We start from the raw sequence: 20,530 nt of genomic DNA, 5'->3' as shown, positions 1-20,530 counted from the left end.
AAAATGTCTAAATTGATTAAAGTGGTTGGAAAATCTTATTAACAACGTATTAAAGTAAATAAAGGATTTTTCTAGATATTATTTTCAAAACTTGTTCGAACATACTGGTAAAATGTTTGGGAAGTTAGAATGATGCTTTTATTTGGAAATGCAAAATGGTTTTGCAGCCGTTTTTTCTTTTAGTGGTAATTCTATGAAGTGGTAAACAATCATAATATTTTGTCATTTCTCAGAGTCTATAAATGAAAAGTTGCGCGAAGAGTTAAACCAAATTTATCGAGCTTTCAAACCGTCCAGCTATCAAACAGATCAGCAAAACAAATAGGGGCTTTTTCGAAGACGAAGCAGAACAATCATTCAAAGAAACCTCTTCGCGTAACTCTCTGCACATAGACTCTGTCATTTCTGAGCTCTTTTCGAGAAACTTCGCGGCCTCGTCGGGCACTTAACGTGTTATATAGTGAGCGTTAGATTTCCGCTCCATACTGGAACACTTTTCTTCTTTAGTATTTTTTCGACCATGCCACTGGGTGTTGCATGCAAATACTTTGTTTGGTGTAGTGTTTTATTTACAGGACAAATTGACCATATTCCCTATTAAAACTAAAAGCTTGTTGAAATCATCCTTACATTATAAATTATTTACGAAGTTGCTCTGCATAGTTTACAGGATTCGTAAACTGCAAATATTTAGGTTATGATCCTGTTGCATATAAGTATAAAAATCATTTCAAGACAATTTAATGTTGTTTTGATAGTTCCCAAAAAGGATAAATAACTATGAAAAATTTAGCAGTTAAAATGAAACGGTTTGCGTTTGCAGGAGTTCCAAGTTCAATTTTTTTTGTATTTTCTCATTAAGGTGTTAACTTATGAAATTTAATGAAAGCACCTTTTATATATGAGTTATTATTTTTAATACAACGTATTTTGATTAAGATTTGGTTTCGGATGATAAAAGGAAGGTATAAGATGTGACTTGTATCTAGGATAACACTTAAAGAGATGGAGCATCTGCTCGCAGCTTTATTTATACACATGCTTAAATCTTATTATTGGTACAGTAGTTTGAGTGTACAATCAGTATTCGATGTCGCAATAGCAGCATATCATTTTCAGGGAAGCATACACCACAGTTCTTCCCCCTAAGAATCTTTCTGTATTTAATTTATAATCTATAGTTAGGGTATAAAAATCTGATCTGAAAACAGACAATAAATATTTTTCTATCAGAACGGACATTTTCAATATCTGATGCCTAATTATTTTATCCTTCAATTGTTTTAGAATGTAAATGCCAAACACAATACTCTTCGAAACTTCTGAATTATTTTCTGCCAGTTGGCTGTTCCGCACACAATTTTGCATCAATTTCTTTATCATAACTGTAATTAATTCTTCTGGCCAACATCTAAATAATGGTAAAAACTTCAGGATCGGACTTTTCCACCACAACTCTAGGACTAACAAATTGAATTCGTCGAATTTGGCACTATACTTGTATCCCATTGTCGCAACGGCTAATGAGCCGCAATAGTTGTCCTCCTCACACATACCTCATTACACTTAAACGGCAAATATATTGATACGCACAAAACACAGCCTATGTACAGTCCGTCTTACCCCTGCAGCCATACCAACACTTTACCTATCGAATAGCAACAAAGGTTCCATAACATTGATCATTGCAAACGCACATCCAAAGATCCATCGATCAACTATAAATCGTAGTTTTTTTATGCGTTAGTTTGGTGAAATTTCTCACCCTGTCAATTGTTCAATAAGGTCACTATTTAAATTACACCCTTCGGCGACAAACGTAACCAATTTTTGCCTCCAATTGCTTGAAAAGCAAACACATCCCAAATTACGATAGCACTGCCCTGGTTAGCGAGTGATTTGTTTACCAAAACTGCTTAATCTTCACTATCTCCGCTGTTTCTTTTATTGGTAAATCCTTACAGTTGTTGAAGATAACACGCGGGTAGTAAATTTATCCTCGTCGCCACTTTTATATATGAGTTATTATTTTTAATACAACGTATTTTGATTAAGATTTGGTTTCGGATGATAAAAGGAAGGTATAAGATGTGACTTGTATCTAGGATAACACTTAAAGAGATCGAGCATCTGCTCGCAGCTTTATTTATACACATGCTTAAATCTTATTATTGGTACAGTAGTTTGAGTGTACAATCAGTATTCGATGTCGCAATAGCAGCATATCATTTTCAGGGAAGCATACACCACAGCACCAAAGTTATTGACCAAAAAGATTATGTTTTGCTGTTTGAAAAATATGATTTTATTTACGAAACTCAAATTTCTTAACACCCCATTTTGTATTTCCGTCAAAAATCACACATTTTCATTATTATCTCAGAAATCTGTCATGGAATCCTCATAATTGTATTTGGCTTTTGATAAACACGACGAGAGAATGGTAGGGCTGTACTTTGTTCAATTATTGACATACTAGAAGTTGCTTGAAATTCGAGTTGAAATTTTTTTTCATCCCTTAACACCCCATTTTACGGTATATTTAAATAAATGTTTTAAGTGATTTTTTGATTAGGTTAATATGGGGTAACATTGATCACCCATGTAAACAACGTTCGGTAATATTGAAAATGTCGTTGGTTATTTAAATCATGGCCCCTGAAGCCGAATATGATGGCCAAACTCTTACAAGTCATTTACTTTTTGAGTTATTTCAAAATTAAATTCACTTTGAACCGCGCAATACGCCTAAAGGTAGGCAATTTCCTAAGGAAATTGTGCATTCCTAAAAGAAATTCGTTAATGTTGCGTGATTAAATAAACTTATAAAAGGTTTGATAACGGAATCGTTTTCGGCGATACCATTTTTAGTAACAATCGCATTTCCCTTGCTCATACCATTTGCAGAACTCGTGTGAGACAAGAATCTTCGATAGTGTTATCTAAAATGATAAATATCATTGATTGAAAAAGTTGACAAATTTATGCATGAACGAAACGCAATTTTCGCAAAAACTTCAATTTTCATTAGCTTATGAATGTAAGAAAGAGAGGTACCATTAATGCTTTGAAAATATTTCATCAATAAATGATGATCCGAACTTTTTACGAGAAGGATCATACCGATCAATATTACCCCGCTGATCAATGTTACCCCGGATTACGGTATGACAATCAGCGACCTGTTGTACCTAGCTGTTTCGGAAGGATGCTTGCATGAATGGCCAGTTGGGAGGAAAGAAGGATGAAGTCTTTAACCGACGTGGAGTGTAGGACTGCGTTAAGTTGTTCTTTTTGTTTGACTTTGTATCGAAGAAAACGGATGCACAATTGAAATGGGATATTGATACTGAAGGGCTTGTCGGGTTTGTAGATGGGATACACTTTGTACCTAAACAAATGGGCGAATGATACTGTCAGTTTTTGTGATTGCCCTTACAATAGGTAATAGTATTAACTAGTTGTCATTGAAATTTGTGGATTTAAATACTTTTTTACTTCAAAATTCATATGCAATAAAATTTACGAGAAAAGATGAGTTGGAGCTTTGAAATGAAACTTAAGACAATAACTGACTTCTACAAAAAATGTTTGTATTAGTTAGGCTTTTTGTATTAGTTAGGCTTTTTGTTTGGTGTTGTTTGATATTAGAGTAGAATACATTTTCATAGAAATATAATATTCAACTTATAATTTCTCCTAATAAAACTATTCATTAGTAGAAATTACGAATTTTAAGTTTAAATGAATAGATAAAAACAAAGTTTGTTCAGAGATGATAAAGGCCTGAATAAACTATGTTTCATGATGAATTCAAAGAAATTTTCAAAGTATTTCAATAAGAGATCGGGATTGATTATCGTTTAAAGTAAAATGACTACGTATGGCTGAGAAAAAATGCACAACTGAGCCTTTTCAAAAAATTATGTTGAATAAGGCTTGATGCTTGTTTCCTCATAAAGCAACCTTCAGGACCTTAGTGCAATGCTTTATTTTTTTTAAAGGAAGTCCAGTTGAAAGTGCGACAGTCAAGAGTTTCAGTCTGCAAGTGAAAAATCATAATTGGCGATGATAAAGATGATCAGGTGGTGTACGTTTTACATCTTTTGTACCGTTTTGCTTCTGCTGTTATCCATCATAACCGTAACAATTGCACAATAATGTATACTGCAAGGAAACTCAAACTTTTTTTTTCTCATTCCTTTTCTTCCGATTCTACTCCAGATGCTCACGGAATGTCTCCCAGCGCCAAACGACGAATGAAGGATGATCTATTCAAAAAGGTGAGCGGAATAATTTCACTCAATTACGACACGCTTTTTTCTTGGGTAATCATCACTGTAACTACCATCCGAGTGGTGTCGATTGAGATGATGCTGACAACTAACAAAGCAAGCCATCGTGAAAGATGTAATGTTACACCGTCGTTGATTGAAGGACTGACGAGGAGGTGAAAGAAAAAGACAAAGAAAATAATCAATTAGATCTCGGCGTACATTTGATGTGCGGGTCGTCGTTATCATTGATTAAAGGTGGGAAATGGTAATCAGATTTTTTGCATTATAGTTGGCATAATTTGTATGAAAATAAGTTTTCGAGTTTGAATATATTTTTAGGGTTTTAATATGTGATTTTTTGTCTAGATGTAAGGTATAGTGGGGGAAGTGTACCAGTGGGGTGCGCGGATCATTTGTCCTTATCTATTTATATCTATTTATATAAATAAAAACGGAAGTGTGTTTATATGTCACGAAATGGCTTATGAACGGGTCAACGGATTTGAATGATTCTTTCTCAGTTTTGTTCCTCAAGGGTTCCGACGTGTTTGTATGTATAAAAACCCCAGGATATTCACCGGGAAAGTTGACAAAACGAGCGCGAAGGAAACTGTCATTTTATATGGGACGATCAAAAGCGTTGTTCAACAGCCTACTTGATGGCAAGATGAAGTTTGCCGGGACCACTAGTACTTAAATAAAAATGGAATGGTGTTCGTATGTCACGAAATGGCTTACGAACGGGTTAACAGATTTGAATGATTCCTTCTCCGTTTTGTTCTTCAAGGGTTTCGACGTGTTTGTGTGTATAAAAATCCCAGGATATTCACCGGGAAAGTTAGAAAAACGAGAGTGCACGGAACTATCATTTTGTATGGGACGATTCATAGCGTTTTTCAACAGCCTACTTGATGGCAAGACGAAGTTTGCCGGGACCACGGTATACCCACCAAGGTAGGCTATTCCCGCGTGTAAACAACAATTTTGAATCAAAACATGTGTCGTCATTTCTATCGTCAAGCACGAAGCTTGAATGATAGTAAAAGAGAGCAGGCCTTACTTTCTCTTGTACTCGTTTGAGTGAACGATAGGAATGTCATTTTTCGGAATATAATACCTTGTATATTTTTATCGTTAAATATAAATGCTTAAATATTTTGAATGTTTTCGCACCATTGCTTCGTTTTAGGTAATAGCGTCGATGGGGGTGACTATGGGTCTGGGGGTGAGATTGGGTCAAAACAGAAAAATATGATTTATGATATATATCAGCTAATAATGCTGATATTACTAAAATTTATGATTCATATTTTAGGGATCATTTTATTACACATAATTAATCACAATATTATTTTGATTTTTCCCCAAAAATTTCATTTTTTTTTCGGTACGGTGTCTAAAACATTAAAAATGGGGGTGAGATTGGGTCAAGGAAGAACGATGGTGATTTCTTTACAAGTCTATTTTTTTGTCGTTTTACGGTGCCATGTATACTCTTTTTTCATTAAGATGTGTTTATTCTTTCTAAATAAATCTTCGCTGAAACATCAAACAAGTCTAGTTGAGGATTCCGTGCATTGAATAACAATGCAACGCATTTTGACAACTTCTCAAACCAGCAACTGTTTTTCGTGCTCAACAACATCGTAATGCTTTATCGAAGGGTTTTTTTTATTTATTTATTTATTAGTGTTTTCATATTATAGAAACAGCTCATACTCACTTCCGTGATAGTGTTGGATCCGTTGAATCTGTTGCATTATCCTTGTGGGCAGGCGACGGAATCCGGACCCATTGGGTGATATGAATAAAAAACTTTGAACTTTACTACATGTAGCATCTACTCAAAAACAAAATCCACAAAGTTTACTACACTTTTGGTATGAATAAAAAACTTTTCGAACATGTAGTACTTACTACTTTCGAACATGAGCAGTGACTGAAGCTGCACGTTAAGAAATTTACATTCAGAGTGCAGAGTGATTCTGCACGTAAAGAACAATCTATTCAGAGTGACGCTTAAAATTATTACAATCATGCATATGAAGAAAATGCATGGAATCTAATCGATTACACGACAACTTGCACAAATCATAAAGGTGCTGTTATTTGACAAGATTTGTAGTGTAATTTTGCGATTAGTCTGGTATTCTCTTTATGTCTATGATTTTATGATGATGGTACATCAAATAATTTTCTGGGTAGTTTTCGGCCTTCGCCAACGCCAGTGATTGATGATTTTTTAAATACTAGCTTAACATCTATGAAGAGATCTTGAGATTACAGCTATCAAATTTAGAACCACATATTTTCTAGCACCAGTACTGAGATTCTGGTGAAATTGCGGTAGAATTTTGATGCTCCCCGTGTGTTTTCTTAACAGCATGTTGAATTCCGGAAGTTCTAAGTGTTTCTGTGATATTCTCGTTATTTTGGTGGGGTTTCTGATAGTATCCTTGGAATTTCTAGAACTTAGGATGTCGAAATTTTTATGGGAATTGTAGTGATTCCATTGGTAGTCGTTAGAATTCAATGAGGATCTCCCCTAAAATACCATGGTTCCCTTTGAAATTATTAAAATTCTTATCGATTTTACAAAAAATCCCATTGAAATCTATAAAATATTTACCGACATTAAAAACGTTTATATTGAAGCTATGCTTTGAAATTCTAACGGAACTGGAGATCAATGGAATCTTTTTACAATAATTACAAAGATTGATTTTCAGAATTACAAATATTCACACAATAATTCGCAGGAATTCCACCGCAATATCATAGATTCTTACAGAAATACCGTCTCAAAGATACCCAAAGAATTCCAAGAGATTAATATTATGAATCCCATTCCCACCCCAATTCTAGAGTTTTTACCAGATTCCTAATATTTCCGCAATATTCCTAGAATGGTATTTATACTTCCAGAATTATCATAAAAAATCCGACATCCCTACCGGTATCTCAAAGTTCCTACAGGAATTCCGGTATTCAAATGGAAATCTGAGATGTTAGAATTTACACGTAAAATTCAGAATTACATTATAAATATCTGAATTCCTACCGACATTCTAAAATTCCTAGAAAATAACATAATTATCGTAATGCCAGAATTCACACGGATATTACAAATTGCTACTGCCGCTAATCTTACCAGAATCTCAGCATAGGCGGGGCGAATATTTTCGTAACCTCAGAATTCCTAAGCAAAACTCAAAATACCTTCGGAAATATCAAAACTCATATCGTTTTCCCATGATTTTTACTCAAAAGTTAATTATTCCATTCAATTCCGCAATCTCAAAGCATGTGTAGCAACCTCTGAAGCTAACTACCAGTAGCTTTGTAGTAAATGCTACCTTTATTCATAGCAATGCGTTGTTTGTAGTATGTTCGAAAGGTGTAGAAAGGAAAATGACACAAACATGTTCCACTTGTGTTCCACATATAGCGTTTACTACCGAGATTGTAGTAAACTCAACTTTACTACATTTTATTCATACGGCCCATTGTGTCCAGTTTGCGCTGCGTGGAAGAAAAAACGAAGTATGCCGGTGAAAAGAAAAACAAACGCGTCAGTAGTGTTGGACCCGTTGAATCTGTTGCATGCTCCTTGTGAGCGAGCGATGGAATCCGGATCCATTGTGTCCAGTTTGCGCTGCGTGGAAGAAAAAACGAAGTGTGCCGGTGAAAAAAAAAACAAATGCGTCAGTAGTGTTGGATCCGTTGAATCTGTTGCATGCTTCTTGTGGGCGAGCGATGGAATCCGGATCCATTGTGTCCGGTTCGGAAGAAAAAACGAAATGTGTCGGTGAAAAGCAAAAAAAAAAAACGCGTCAGTAGAGTTTGATCCGCTGAACCCAAGGGGAAGGTCACTCTACGCACTTCATTCGGCACAGTTGTGCCTTCAGTGCGCCGAGGTGTGCCAAGCGCGCCAAACGTGCTATAACTTTACATACCATAAAAATTCAATGAATGGAAATTATGGAAAAACATTCTCAGCAAGCATTGACATATGTAGTTTTTTCATGTTTGCCTCTTGTTATACAATTTTAGAAGGCTCTTAATATTGCGTTACTTTCCCGTCATGCATATGTAAAACTTTGATGGGAAGGTTTAGGAAACGGCCTACACGAATTCCTAGACAAGGCGGGGACTACGCAGATACGGAGCGTCAACGGTTATGTATGGAATCGCGCTGGAAGGGAAAGGGGAGAAATTGGGAGAATTACGATGGAATCACAGACAAACAGACATACACCCCTATTCTTGTTTACGTACGAATGCGCTTTCGATCGAAAACCCTTTCGCATTCTCGTTTACGCCAGCAAAATCAAATGGGCAATGGATTCGAACGAATAGGATTCGATCGAAAGTTGGATCCGCCGTAAACAAGAATGAGGGTGATAACATCTTGAACAATTATTAGTTTCAATTTATTTCAATTTCAATTAAATGCAAATATTCTTGCCAAAGTTTGTTTAAATTTAAAATTTTCGTAAAAGTTGAGAGCCTCAAAATGTATGAAAAACAGAACCAAAAATTTGTAAATATGCCCAAAAAAATTCTTCAACCCCTAAATCATGTTGGAAGACAAATTTCATTTCTTAAAATAGCGAAATATTGATAATGCGGACCACTGTTGAGGGTACTAACATTCTGCAGCCATTTTGCTGTCAGTGCGTTCGGGGCTTTAATGTAACGCGCCCTCTAAGGAAGGAAGGTTTTCAGCTATGAAGAACATTATTATAAGCCTTGTTTTATTCATTATCTCATAGACAAACATATTTTCTTTAAAATAGTAGAAACAGCCATCCATTTTCTTTTTTCTGGAGTTAATAAATCATTTTTTACAAAATGCTTGCTTATCTGCATTTTTATTTTTTGCTGGGTAAAACGCGCCACCTGATCTCGGCGTTAGTCTTTCGCGCGCACGCATGCGCAATCATGCTTGCTATATACGTTGCATACATAAGGGCGTTTGATCAGATGTTATTGTTCGATTATAGTATACATGCTGATTCGGAAAATATGCATTTGTAAGGTTCAATTTGGCACGTAACTACAGCTTGGCATTATTTTTGCTGGAATTTGAATTCAAACGGCTGTTTTGGTGTTATGAAATAGGAGTGGCCGTTTTGCCCACGAGTTGATTGAAGTTTAAGTCCTTCAATACGCTTTTTAAGGATAAATTCAACACTTTTTTCGCATGGAATACGAACTATGGGAGTGCACTATCAGCCTGAAATAGGGCATAGAAAATAACTCAAAATTACAACGTTTTTTCGAGTTTCTCACGATTTTTGCCAGGGAAACACCTAAAAATATAGATAGAGAAGCATTTTAATACATTTTCCATTATCTCGGGTGAAAAACAGCATCCCAAAGCACGTCGTCTGTTCAAAACAAGGGTGGCGCGTTTTACCCCAACGGCGCATTTTACACCCAGTTCCCCTAATATGAGAGGTTGCATAAACTTTAGAAATTACCTTCTTTGTAAAGTTTAGAAGATATATTAAAACTTTTTGCCCGAACGGTTCTGTATTTTAAAGATGAAGTAAGGAGTGACATGAATTCTTATTTTATTCCCCCAGATTCCCCTACAACTTTCCACCCATTTCTCCACCTTTGGAATTTGCATTGAGCTGACAACAAGGACACAGTCGCTTTTTTATCATTCGATATAACATTTTCTTCACTATCAATTTGACCATGATGCAAAGCTGATTCCATCACCTTCAGTCCGGTTCTGATAGTTTGGTGCCATTGTAAAGCTTTATTCTGAAATAAAAAAAAGTTAATAAATGTAAAATCAACATTTCGAATAGTGTTGGAAGAATTCTTCTGAAGCTGATGCCAACGTAAAAAATTTTGTGAAGTCCATGTTTGACATACAGCATACAACTCAGGTGACTCAATGGTTGCTGAGATGGGAATTTCAGTTCACTGTGATTTTATAGCAATCCACATTGGAAAGTTGTGCCTGTTCGTGTGCCCAAATGTGCCAGAGCTGTGCAAGGCGCACTGCGTAGAGTGACCACCCCCTTGGCTGAACCTGTTGTATGCTCCTGTCGAGCGAGCAACGAAATCAGTATCGTGTCTGGTTTGGATAATGCGGTCATTCGTGTATATGCTAACGTATTCATTTCGAATTATATATTTAGGGGAACATGGTCCAATTCGGACCTAGTAACAGTTTTTTGGCCATATCTTTTCAGCATGATGTACGGTATGAAAAGTTTTATGTTTTCTTCAAACCCTGCGACAAAATAAACGGTTTATTTTTATATTCTCATAGTGTTTACACATTTAGCACGAATAAATTTCTAATTATATGAAATGAAAACGATCACAAAAAATCAAAATGATAGCAGAACGAAAGCAAAATATGATATCAAATATTTCAATGACAAATGGATATCAAATTATGCTATCAACTAGATGCTGAAAGAAAGATATGTTTTCAACTTGCTTTCTTTTTGATGTTAGACTTTGCTCGGGTTGCGCTCTCATGCGCCATTAATTGACAAAATAGGCGAAATTACTAAATGAACTTCTAAGATATCTTAGACGATGTTTTGGTGAAAGATAAAGCTCAATTCATAGGATTTTCAAGGAATTTTACCTTGGCTAAATTTGCTTCATGTACAAAACATAAATTGAACCTGGTGTTGAAAAACCCAACAAAATCATCCATAGTTTCTAAAGCCAATTTTATTTATGATGTTTCTTCAATTTTTCAAAGTAATTTCGCATAAATAAACTTATTGCATGATATATAAATCAAGATAAAAATATAATATTCTTTATAATTTCAAAAAAACATTTGACTAACTTCCAACACAATAAAATTGATCAAGGAAACCATTTGCTACAAATCTTTTGCAAATTAGTCAAATAATATTGTGAGATTTGTTTAAAATTTCCAGGTGAATTCCTCCAGAGGACAACAATTTCACCTATATTTACTTCTTATCCACAAATGGATTCCAAAATATGTTCCCCGATTTGACTAAATTAAAAACTTAATATACCATAAGTTTGTTGGTTGTATTTTGTTGAAAGTTCCTTTGTGAATTCCTTCAAATATTTGTCCCAAAAACTTTATTACGAAATTCTTTTGTGATATTCATCAAAAGTTCTTCAGAAATATTTTCAAAATGCATTACAAATGGCATCAGAAATTCTTTGTTCTTTGTTCTACTTGAAATCCCCGTATTATAAAGGAATTATTTACGAAAAGTAGTTTTGGAATGACTCTTGCCTTTGAATGATCAGAGTAAATTTGTTGAAAAACTCCATGAATACTTTTGTCTCAGAAATCAGTATACCGGTTAAGGAATCTGTAAAGAAACATTTAGCAAAATAACTGGGAAGGGGGAACAAAAATTGTTAAGAAATTCGCAAAGAAATTTGCAAGGATCTCTCCTAAAACTTTTTTAAAGAAGAATAATTCGTATTCTTGGATTTAATTATTGTGTAATTCCAGAGGGAATTCCTAAAGAGTTCTGTCTGATTTTTATCCTTCGACCTTGACGCTTGCTTCTTCGGAAGCGGGTGATGAGGGCAGGATCAATCGTGTTGTTGGAGGAACAGTGTCGCGGGTCGCGGAACGCGTTAGTAGTGTATGATCCTTTGATCTTGTCGCTTTCTCCTATGGGGGCGATTGACGAACACTTGTTCGGCGTTCAATGCGTTCATCGAGTAATATCGCGAATCCGGTTAGGCGCATTCATTTCAAATTATATATTTATCGTTTACCAAAACGAATCTCTCCCCCATATCCAAACTCCCTGTGTTTACTTGTGGAAGTGCAGAGGACTCCTCGGCTTTCATAAAGCAAGTAACACGTCAACATTTCCCTCCCATCCCCAAATAGTTATCCCGAGTAGTGTCTGTTGGTTCCCTGTGTAAGTACAGCTGTTCTTGCAATAACGGAGTAGCATCTGCGGCCGGTCAATCATGCTCATGCTCATGCTCAATTTGAGGGGAAAAACAAGAAAATTTGTGTAAATTTGACGATAAATGCTGAGTTGAAATATTTTTTCTCATAGCTTTTAATTTTTTTTGTTATAATCGTTCTTTAAAGTGGGTTTATCATAATTGTGAAACATCATAGATGTCTTTTCGTCTTGTGTGCATCTTATTTCATCAATATTTTTTAGCTGTGAATGGTTTTGCAGTCATATTCTCAAAAACAAGTTTTTTTTTTTTTTTTTTTTTTTTTTTATTTCTTTATTAGTATTATTCCAAACATTACATTCATTATTTCTTATATCTAGGTGTTCTGTGTTATTCGACAACACTGTCATCCTAATTTGGTAAAACAAATCTAAGATTTTATTAACATTTTGTTAACAACATATTACATTTCATTTGCCGTAGCAGTTCAGATTTTTTACAGGTGAGTTGATTTCACCTGCTTATAAGAGAAAAAAAAAAAGTTTTTAATATACTTAACCTAACTTAACCTAATCATATAACGCATTAATCGTGGCAATAGAAGATTGTAACGATTTTTGCCTGAAATTATTGATTATTTTATTTGACATTTGTTCCAATGTTTCAACATTGGATATCCTATGCAACTCATTGGTACTATACCAGGGAGGAAGCCTCAGAATCATTTTCAAAATTTTATTTTGAATTCTCTGCAGAGCTTTCTTCCTGGTATTACAACAGCTAATCCATATTGGTACAGCATACAATATGGCTGGCCTGAAAATTTGTTTGAATATCAAAAGCTTGTTCTTAAGACAAAGTTTTGATTTTCTATTAATAAGGGGATAGAGACATTTTACATATTTGTTACATTTGGCTTGAATGCCCTCAATGTGATTTTTGAAAGTTAAATTCTTATCTAGCATGAGTCCTAGATACTTAACTTCATCTGACCAATTTATTGGAACCCCTCTCATCGTGACAACATGTCTACTTGAAGGTTTCAAATAAAGAGCTTTTGGTTTATGTGGGAGTATTATTAGTTGAGTTTTGGAAGCATTAGGAGAAATCTTCCATTTTTGCAAGTATGAAGAAAAAATATCCAAACTTTTTTGCAATCGACTACAGATGACACGCAGGCTTCGTCCTTTGGCGGAGAGGCCTGTGTCATCCGCAAACAAAGATTTTTGACATCCCTGAGGTAACTCAGGTAAGTCAGATGTGAAAATATTGTATAATATTGGTCCCAAGATGCTGCCTTGGGGAACACCAGCTCTTACAGGAAGTCTTTCAGATCTGGAGTTCTGATAATTAACCTGAAGTGTACGATTTGACAGATAACTTTGAATTATTCTAACAATGTATGTTGGAAAATTAAAATTTTTCAATTTTACAATCAAACCTTCATGCCAAACACTGTCGAATGCTTTTTCTATGTCTAGAAGAGCAAGACCAGTAGAGTAGCCTTCAGATTTGTTGGAACGGATCAAATTTGTTACACGTAAAAGTTGATGAGTGGTCGAATGTCCATGGCGGAATCCGAACTGTTCATTGGCAAAAATTGAATTTTCGTTGATGTGGGCCATCATTCTGTTCAAAATAACCTTTTCAAAAAGTTTACTGATGGAGGAGAGCAAACTGATTGGACGATAGCTAGAAGCTTCTGCAGGATTTTTGTCTGGTTTTAAAATTGGAACAACCGTAGCATTTTTCCATTTGTCAGGGAAATATGCTAATTGAAAACATTTGTTAAATATATCAACTAAAAATGATAAGCTACTTTCTGGAAGTTTCTTGATGAGGATGTAGAAAATTCCATCATCGCCAGGAGCTTTCATATTTTTGAATTTTTTAATAATAGTTCTCACTTCTTCCAAATCAGTCACCCAGGCATTTTCGAAAACGTTCTCTTGATTGAGAATATTTTCGAACTCCTGAGTAACTTCATTTTCAATTGGACTAGTAAGTCCTAAATTAAAATTGTGAGCACTTTCAAACTGCATAGCAAGTTTTTGAGCTTTTTCGCAATTAGTTAGTAATAATTTGTTTTCCTCTTTCAATGCCGGTATAGGCTTCTGAGGTTTTTTCAAGATTTTAGATAATTTCCAAAAGGGCTTAGAGCCGGGGTCCAATTGAGAAATTTTATTTTCAAAATTTTTGTTTCTTAAATCTGCAAAACGTTTCTTGATTTCTTTCTGCAAATCCTGCCATATAATTTTCATAGCAGGATCACGAGTGCGTTGAAATTGCCTTCTCCTCACGTTCTTAAGACGGATCAAGAGTTTAAGATCATCGTCTATAATCACGGATTCAAATTTTACTTCACATTTTGGAATTGCAATGTTCCTGGCTTCAACAATGGAATTTGTTAAAGTTTCAAGAGCATTGTCAATATCAATTTTAGTTTCTAAAGAAATGTTAACATCAAGATTAGAGTCAACATACGTTTCATATATATTCCAGTCGGCTCGTAAATAATTGAAAGTGGAGCTGATAGGATTGAGAATCGCTTCTTGGGATATTTGAAATGTAACAGGGACATGATCAGAATCAAAATCAGCATGAGTAACTAATTGGCTACAAAGATGACTAGAGTCGGTTAAGACCAAGTCAATCGTAGATGGATTTCTAGAGGAGGAAAAACATGTAGGGCTATCAGGGTATTGAATTGAGAAATATCCTGAAGAGCACTCATCAAATAAAATTCTGCCGTTGGAATTACTTTGAGAATTATTCCATGACCGATGTTTGGCATTAAAGTCACCAATGACAAAAAATTTTGACTTATTGCGAGTCAATTTTCGCAAGTCAGTTTGAAGCCAATTAAATTGCTGTCCAGAGCATTGAAAAGGCAAATAGGCAGCTATGAAAGTATATTTACCAAACTGTGTTTCAACAGAAACACCTAAAGTTTCAAAAACTTTAGTTTCAAATGACGAAAACAGTTGATGTTTTATACGCCTATGAATGATGATTGCAACTCCCCCACATGCCCTATCAAGTCGATCATTACGATAAACAAAAAAGTTAGGATCTTTTTTAAATTTGGATCCAGGTTTTAAATACGTTTCGGTAATAACTGCTATATGCACTTTATTAGCTGTAAGAAAATTAAACAGCTCGTCCTCTTTACCATTCAGAGAACGAGCATTCCAATTTAAAATATTTAAATTATTATTTGGATCCATTAGAAAAACGTAATCCAATAACAATTTTATTTGTAAATTTTACACCTACTTGGACTGCTTCAGTCATAGTGGTGGCTTTGAACATTGCATCAATCATCAGATTCAATTGTTCAGTTAGAAAATTAAAATCAGAGGCAGACATATCATCTGATGATTTCCCATTGGAATTTTCGGTAGACGAAGAAGCGGGGTAGGAGTTACCTGTGGCGGTAGGGTTTTTTCCATTTGATTTGAAACAAGTAGAATGGGTACTCATGGAACGAACAGGGGAAGAGTTCAAATTACCTGCTACGATATCGGCAAAGGATTTACCGTGGGTAGATACATTCGAAATTGAAAGATTCGAACGGCTACCCGACGGATTAAAATTTGTTTGTGAATGAGCATGATTATGATCTTCCTGGTGGGTATGATTCCTAATCAAGCGATCGTTAACTGAAAAATGAGCATTGTTCGATACTCTCCCAGGCAAATTCCGGAAACGACCGTTATCGTAACGGATATTATCCTTCATCTGCTTGGCACGAGCCTCAACGACTCTTTTGCGTGAAATGCATTCCCAAAAGTTAGCTTTGTGAGGGCCCTTGCAATTGGCGCATTGAAATTTTCTGGTATCTTCTTTCACAGGACTGTCGTCCTTAGCGTGAGAAGAACCTCCGCAAATCATGCATTTAGCATCCATGCGACAATTTTTTGTACCATGACCCCACTTTTGGCACCGACGGCACTGAGTGGGGTTCTGGTAATTTCCTCCAGGTTTCTGGAAATGTTCCCACGTCACACGGACATCGAACATAAGTTTAGCTTTTTCTAAAGCTTTAATATTATTTAGTTCTTTTTTGTTAAAGTGAACTAAATAATATTCTTGAGAAAGCCCTTTCCGAACAATGCCAGATTGGGTTCTCTTTTTCATAATGATTACTTGGACTGGTGAAAATCCAAATAAATCATTTATTCCATTTTTGATCTCTTCAGGTGACTTATAGTCTCTTGAGAGACCTTTCAAGACGACTTTGAACAAACGTTCAGTTTTGTCGTCATAAGTAAAAAATTTGTGCTTCTTCTCTTCAAGATATCTGAGAAGAAGTTCGCGATCTTTAAGAGTTTCCGGCAAAACGCGACAGTCTCCTTTCTTTGCGATTTGGAAGGAAGCCTTGATTCCCCTAATGGAGTTCAAGATCTCCTGTCCAAATCCCCCAAATTCGGAACAACTGACCACGATAGGCGGCACTCTTTGCTTCCTCACTTGAATCAAAGAGCCTGGGCTAGAGGCTGCTTCGATTTGGTGTTCGGAAAATTTGTCTAGAGCATCGAACTGATTGCTCATTTCAATACAATTATTCATTTCACCCTTGGAAGAAACTTCGCATTCCGGGGAAGCGTTCTTTCTTCCATTCTTGCCACGTGTAGTGACAGTTTTAAAACCCACTTTTTTGGAAGGAAGTAGTGAATTCAGAGATTCACCCTTCCTTTTGTTTGTTGTTGATACCATGTTTAATTAATAAACGAAAGAAGACGTGACCTTCGAAAGGTTTTTTCCCAAGACGGTGTCCAAGAAGGATTACCACCGCTAGCTTTCGCCAACGGGTCCAACGAAAAATCGAAGGCACGGGTCCAAACAAGGATCGTAAAGGGATCAATAGTAGAAAAAATAGTACTGAAAAGTACTGTTTTAGTAGCACTGAAAAGTACCGTTTTTAATTTTAGCACTGAAAAGTACTGTTTTTGTAGCACTGAAAAGTACTGTTTTATTGCTTTAGGTAGTTTTTAAGAAAACTTCCAAGAGCAGAGAGAATTCGTGTACGCACAGCACGAAGGTACGATGCGCACTGTCAAAAACAAGTTATTTCAATTACAGTGACCCAATGTCACCCCCTCTATGGGGTGTGATTGGGTCATTTTTAATTCACTTATAGCGCCGCAGTGAATCAATATTGTTCTATAATATTTTGGACAGTTGTTACAGTACCATCAAAGTACATGCATACCAAATTTGAGGTTTATTGGAGTTCAATTGCGAAAGTTATTCAATAAATAAATCGTACATATCCGTTTTTGACCCATTCTCACCCCCAACGACGGTATTGTATTTGTATTTGTATTTGGACTATAGGCTGTAAGCCCGTTACCCTTACTTAAAATTAACAAACAAATTTCTTAGTAGTCTCTTAAAAATATCCTTAATCTACTACGAATTTCATCACTAGTCATATTAATAGAAATTACATCCTGTAGTCTGTTGAAGTCATTCATAAATCTAGCTGTAGGCTCATGCCGGGTGTAGTTTCTCGACCTCAATGGGGGATCAAACACCCTTCTGCGGCGAAGTGAAACTGGACTGGTGTTAAAACAAAGCCGATCGTACAAAAGTGTACTCCTTATGCGTCCACTCAAAATATTGCAGAAAAATACAATGTCTGCGATCTGATGTCTGTTGCTTATGCTGTCGATATCTACAAGGCGGCAAAGTTCATCGTAATCAGGCATTTGCTCTCTAGTCCATCCTAGGTTTCTCAGCGCAAATTTCACGAACTTCCTCTGGATTGCCTCAAGTCTTTGCACATGTATATCATATTGGGGACGCCATACAACGCTCGCAAAATCAAGCTTAGTCCTAACTAGGTTGGTGTAGATTGTTAAAATAGCATGAGGATCATCGAAATCTCGGCCAAAACGTCGGGTCAGCGCGAATAGTTGAAGTGATTCCTTAACAACTGTGTTGATGTGGTCGTTAAACGTTAAGCACTGATCCATCGTCACACCTAGATCTCGAACAGTTTCTACGCGCCGCAAGATCGTGTGTCCCAAGCTGTAGTCAAATATAATTGGTTGAACTCTTCTTGCGTATGTTATTACAGAACATTTGCTTGGATTAATACTCAGCCTATTCACGTCGACGAATCTTTCAAAGTTGCGTAGGTCATGTTGAAGCAGAAGACAATCATCGATGATCTTCACTGGCAGGAATATTTTTACATCATCAGCATAGATCAGCACAATTGCCTTTGTCATGAACGAGGGTAGATCATTCATAACCATAACGAAAAGCAGTGGACCAAGATGGCTACCTTGTGGAACTCCCGAATGCACACTAAACGATTCAGACGTGTTATTGAACACTCTAACGAACTGTATTCTGCCTCGTAAGTATGTCCTTATCCATTCGAACAGCATGCCGCTGATCCCGAAGTTGGTCACAGCGCGCATAATACTGTCTATTCCCACGACGTCAAAAGCCTTGCTCATATCTGTATATACACAGTCAACTTGGTATCCCTTGGAGACAAAGTCGGTGACTATGGAACTGAACTCACACAGGTTCGTCACAACTGACTTACCTTTGAGAAAGCCATGCTGTGCAGCAGAAACACGTTCACTGACACGTTCGTAGAGATGGCAGTACACTAATCGTTCGAACAATTTTGGTGTCGCGGACTGAATTGCTATTCCTCGGTAGTTCTCAGTGTCTGAACGTGAGCCCTTTTTATGAACCGGAGTTATGTGAGAGATTTTCCAGAGATGTGGAAAATAGCCGGATGAGAGCGATGAGTTGAACAGAATGGATAGTGGTTCACAAAGTTCGTCCTTGAATTATTTGAGAATCTTTGCTGGCAATTTGTCCGGACCTGCTGTTTTGCTTGAATCTAGATCTGCCAAACCTTGATTCACTTCATCTTGAGATAATTCCATTACATCACCATGCGCGTTGATTGGAGGATTATAGTCGTTTGGAATATCGTCGCGATAAACACTCTTGAAGTATTCGGCGAAAAGTTGAGCTGTGTCTTGTCCATTTGCGGAGGATCTGTTACCATACTTCATGACCTGTGGAACTCCTGCGTTCTTACGCCTACCATTTACGAATTTCCAGAATGATTTAGGATTAGCTTTGATCCCATTTTGAATCTTAGAGATGTAAACTTGATACGCTTCTCTGTGCAGCACCTTGAATGTTGCCAGAAGTTCTTTATACGAGGCAATGTTCTCCGGGGATGGATTACGACGCTTTTTCTTAAGTGCCTTCCGCTTATCTTTAAGGACTTGAATGAGAATCGGAGAGAACCATTCAGGATATCGGCTTTCCCGAATCGATCGACTTCTGGAGAATGGAGCAAACCGTGAAAATATGCTGAACAACACGAAGTAAAACGACAAAACGTTGAAGTCTATTATGTTGCTAACTAGGGTAGGTGTACCAGTTATGGACATATCGGTTCCCTATTTCGCCATATGGGATTACTTGAATGTTTTCACATTTTGAAAGATTTTGTGTGTTGTAGTAGTAAGTTTTAAGATATATCTTGATGATTAAACATTCAGAAAGATTTAAATTGTGAAAATTATCGAAATTCCACGTATGGCCAAATAGGGAACCACTATGGCCATAACTGGTACACTTTCCCTATTGCGGAAAATTCAAGTTCGCAATTCAAAACGTCGAGTGAATTAAGGAATTCGAGCATCGACGCGGCTTGCTGATCATGCGTGTGCGAATTACGTTCATACTCTGATTGAGAAATGAAAACATTGCTCCATGAAACATCTCTTATCGCTTCTTTAACAGACGCGACATTCATCAACTCTAAATTCAAATGAGTTTTAGGCATACCGGCTTCCAATTCGCGTAGAGTATCTGTAGCTATCGTCAGTTGCATCGCGTAGTGGTGAACTTCGTGCTTGATTATCGGGTCGGTAACAACAGCTTGACAGGACTCGGTGTCAGTGGTGAATATGAGATCCAAATAGTTATTGTTTTGGTTCGGCAAATCACACACTTGCATAAGTCCAGCCGACAGAAATCCATCAACAATGCACAGTGGTCCAGGAATCAGTTTTACGCGGAAAGATGCATTTTGAGCTTTAGAATGAAACATTAGACAAAAACGGTCTTCTACAAAGTTGTTTGTATTAGTTAAGCCCTTTGTTTGGTGTTATTGAAAATTAGGGTGGACCACATTTTCATATAAATTGTGTAACTAACTTTCTTATTCGTAGAAATTATATTATACATGCTTCAGCAAAGTTATAGACCATTCAATTTCAAGCAACTTTGCCAAAACAAGTTTTTTTGTATCTCTTAAATTGACCGATTTAGAGCTATTTTCCTGCAGTGACATAGGGTGGTCC

At 36.3% G+C, this 20,530-nt stretch overlaps 1 protein-coding gene across 1 annotated transcript in view; it reads left to right on the top strand.

Moving 5' to 3' along the window:
* The window catches only part of LOC5573421 (protein cycle), a 186,351-nt gene that overhangs the window by 36,697 nt on the left and 129,124 nt on the right, over positions 1–20,530 (top strand). Inside the window, exon 2 of the mRNA XM_021842134.1 lies at positions 4,225–4,283. Within this exon, the coding sequence (XP_021697826.1) occupies positions 4,267–4,283 (17 nt within the window). The 5' untranslated portion in view covers positions 4,225–4,266. The remainder of the gene's footprint in view (positions 1–4,224; positions 4,284–20,530) is intronic.

This window comes from Aedes aegypti, chromosome 2 (genome assembly GCF_002204515.2).
Source record: "Aedes aegypti strain LVP_AGWG chromosome 2, AaegL5.0 Primary Assembly, whole genome shotgun sequence".
Classification (NCBI taxonomy): Eukaryota; Metazoa; Arthropoda; class Insecta; order Diptera; family Culicidae; genus Aedes; species Aedes aegypti.
This window is presented reverse-complemented; position numbering and strand designations above follow the sequence as displayed.